General features: G+C 66.3%; 1 protein-coding gene across 1 annotated transcript in view; it reads right to left on the bottom strand.

Annotated features, from left to right (window-relative positions):
* Positions 1–430, bottom strand: part of EMID1 (EMI domain containing 1) — a 9,996-nt gene that overhangs the window by 5,275 nt on the left and 4,291 nt on the right. Inside the window, 1 exon segment of the mRNA XM_017746484.1 lies at positions 5–107. Within this exon segment, the coding sequence (XP_017601973.1) occupies positions 5–107 (103 nt within the window).

Here is a 430-nt window from a genome sequence, read left to right as displayed (position 1 = left end):
GGGTGTGGGGAGGGACCCACCTGAGAAGGCCGTGGGGTGCAGGAGGGGCCGGCGCGGGGCTGAGCTGGGGCGCCCGGTGTCCCGCAGGGTGAGGAAGGTGGGAGCCTCTGCCGAGGAAAGGGGGGTCAGCCTGGGGGTACCTTCCTGCTGTACCTCCCTCCAAAACACTGCGGGGTGCAGGGCCCCATCCTCAGAGCCTCAGACCCCCAGTCCCACCCATAACCCTGAGGCAGGATCCCCCAAACCCACCCACGGTCTTGAACCAGACCCCCGAAACACTCCATGACCACACACCAGACTCCCCCAACCCACAACCCTCCAAACCCGCCCACGGTCCTAAACCAGACCCCACAAATCTCCCCATGATCACCCCCCAATCTCACCCCCAAACCCAGCCGCGGTCACCCCAATCCAGCCCTGAACCCCACCC

This window comes from Corvus brachyrhynchos, unplaced genomic scaffold, assembly GCF_000691975.1.
Source record: "Corvus brachyrhynchos isolate BGI_N302 unplaced genomic scaffold, ASM69197v1 scaffold19, whole genome shotgun sequence".
NCBI classification, from domain to species: Eukaryota; Metazoa; Chordata; class Aves; order Passeriformes; family Corvidae; genus Corvus; species Corvus brachyrhynchos.
Note: the sequence above shows the minus strand (reverse complement) of the source record. Positions and strands in the feature narration are given on the sequence as shown.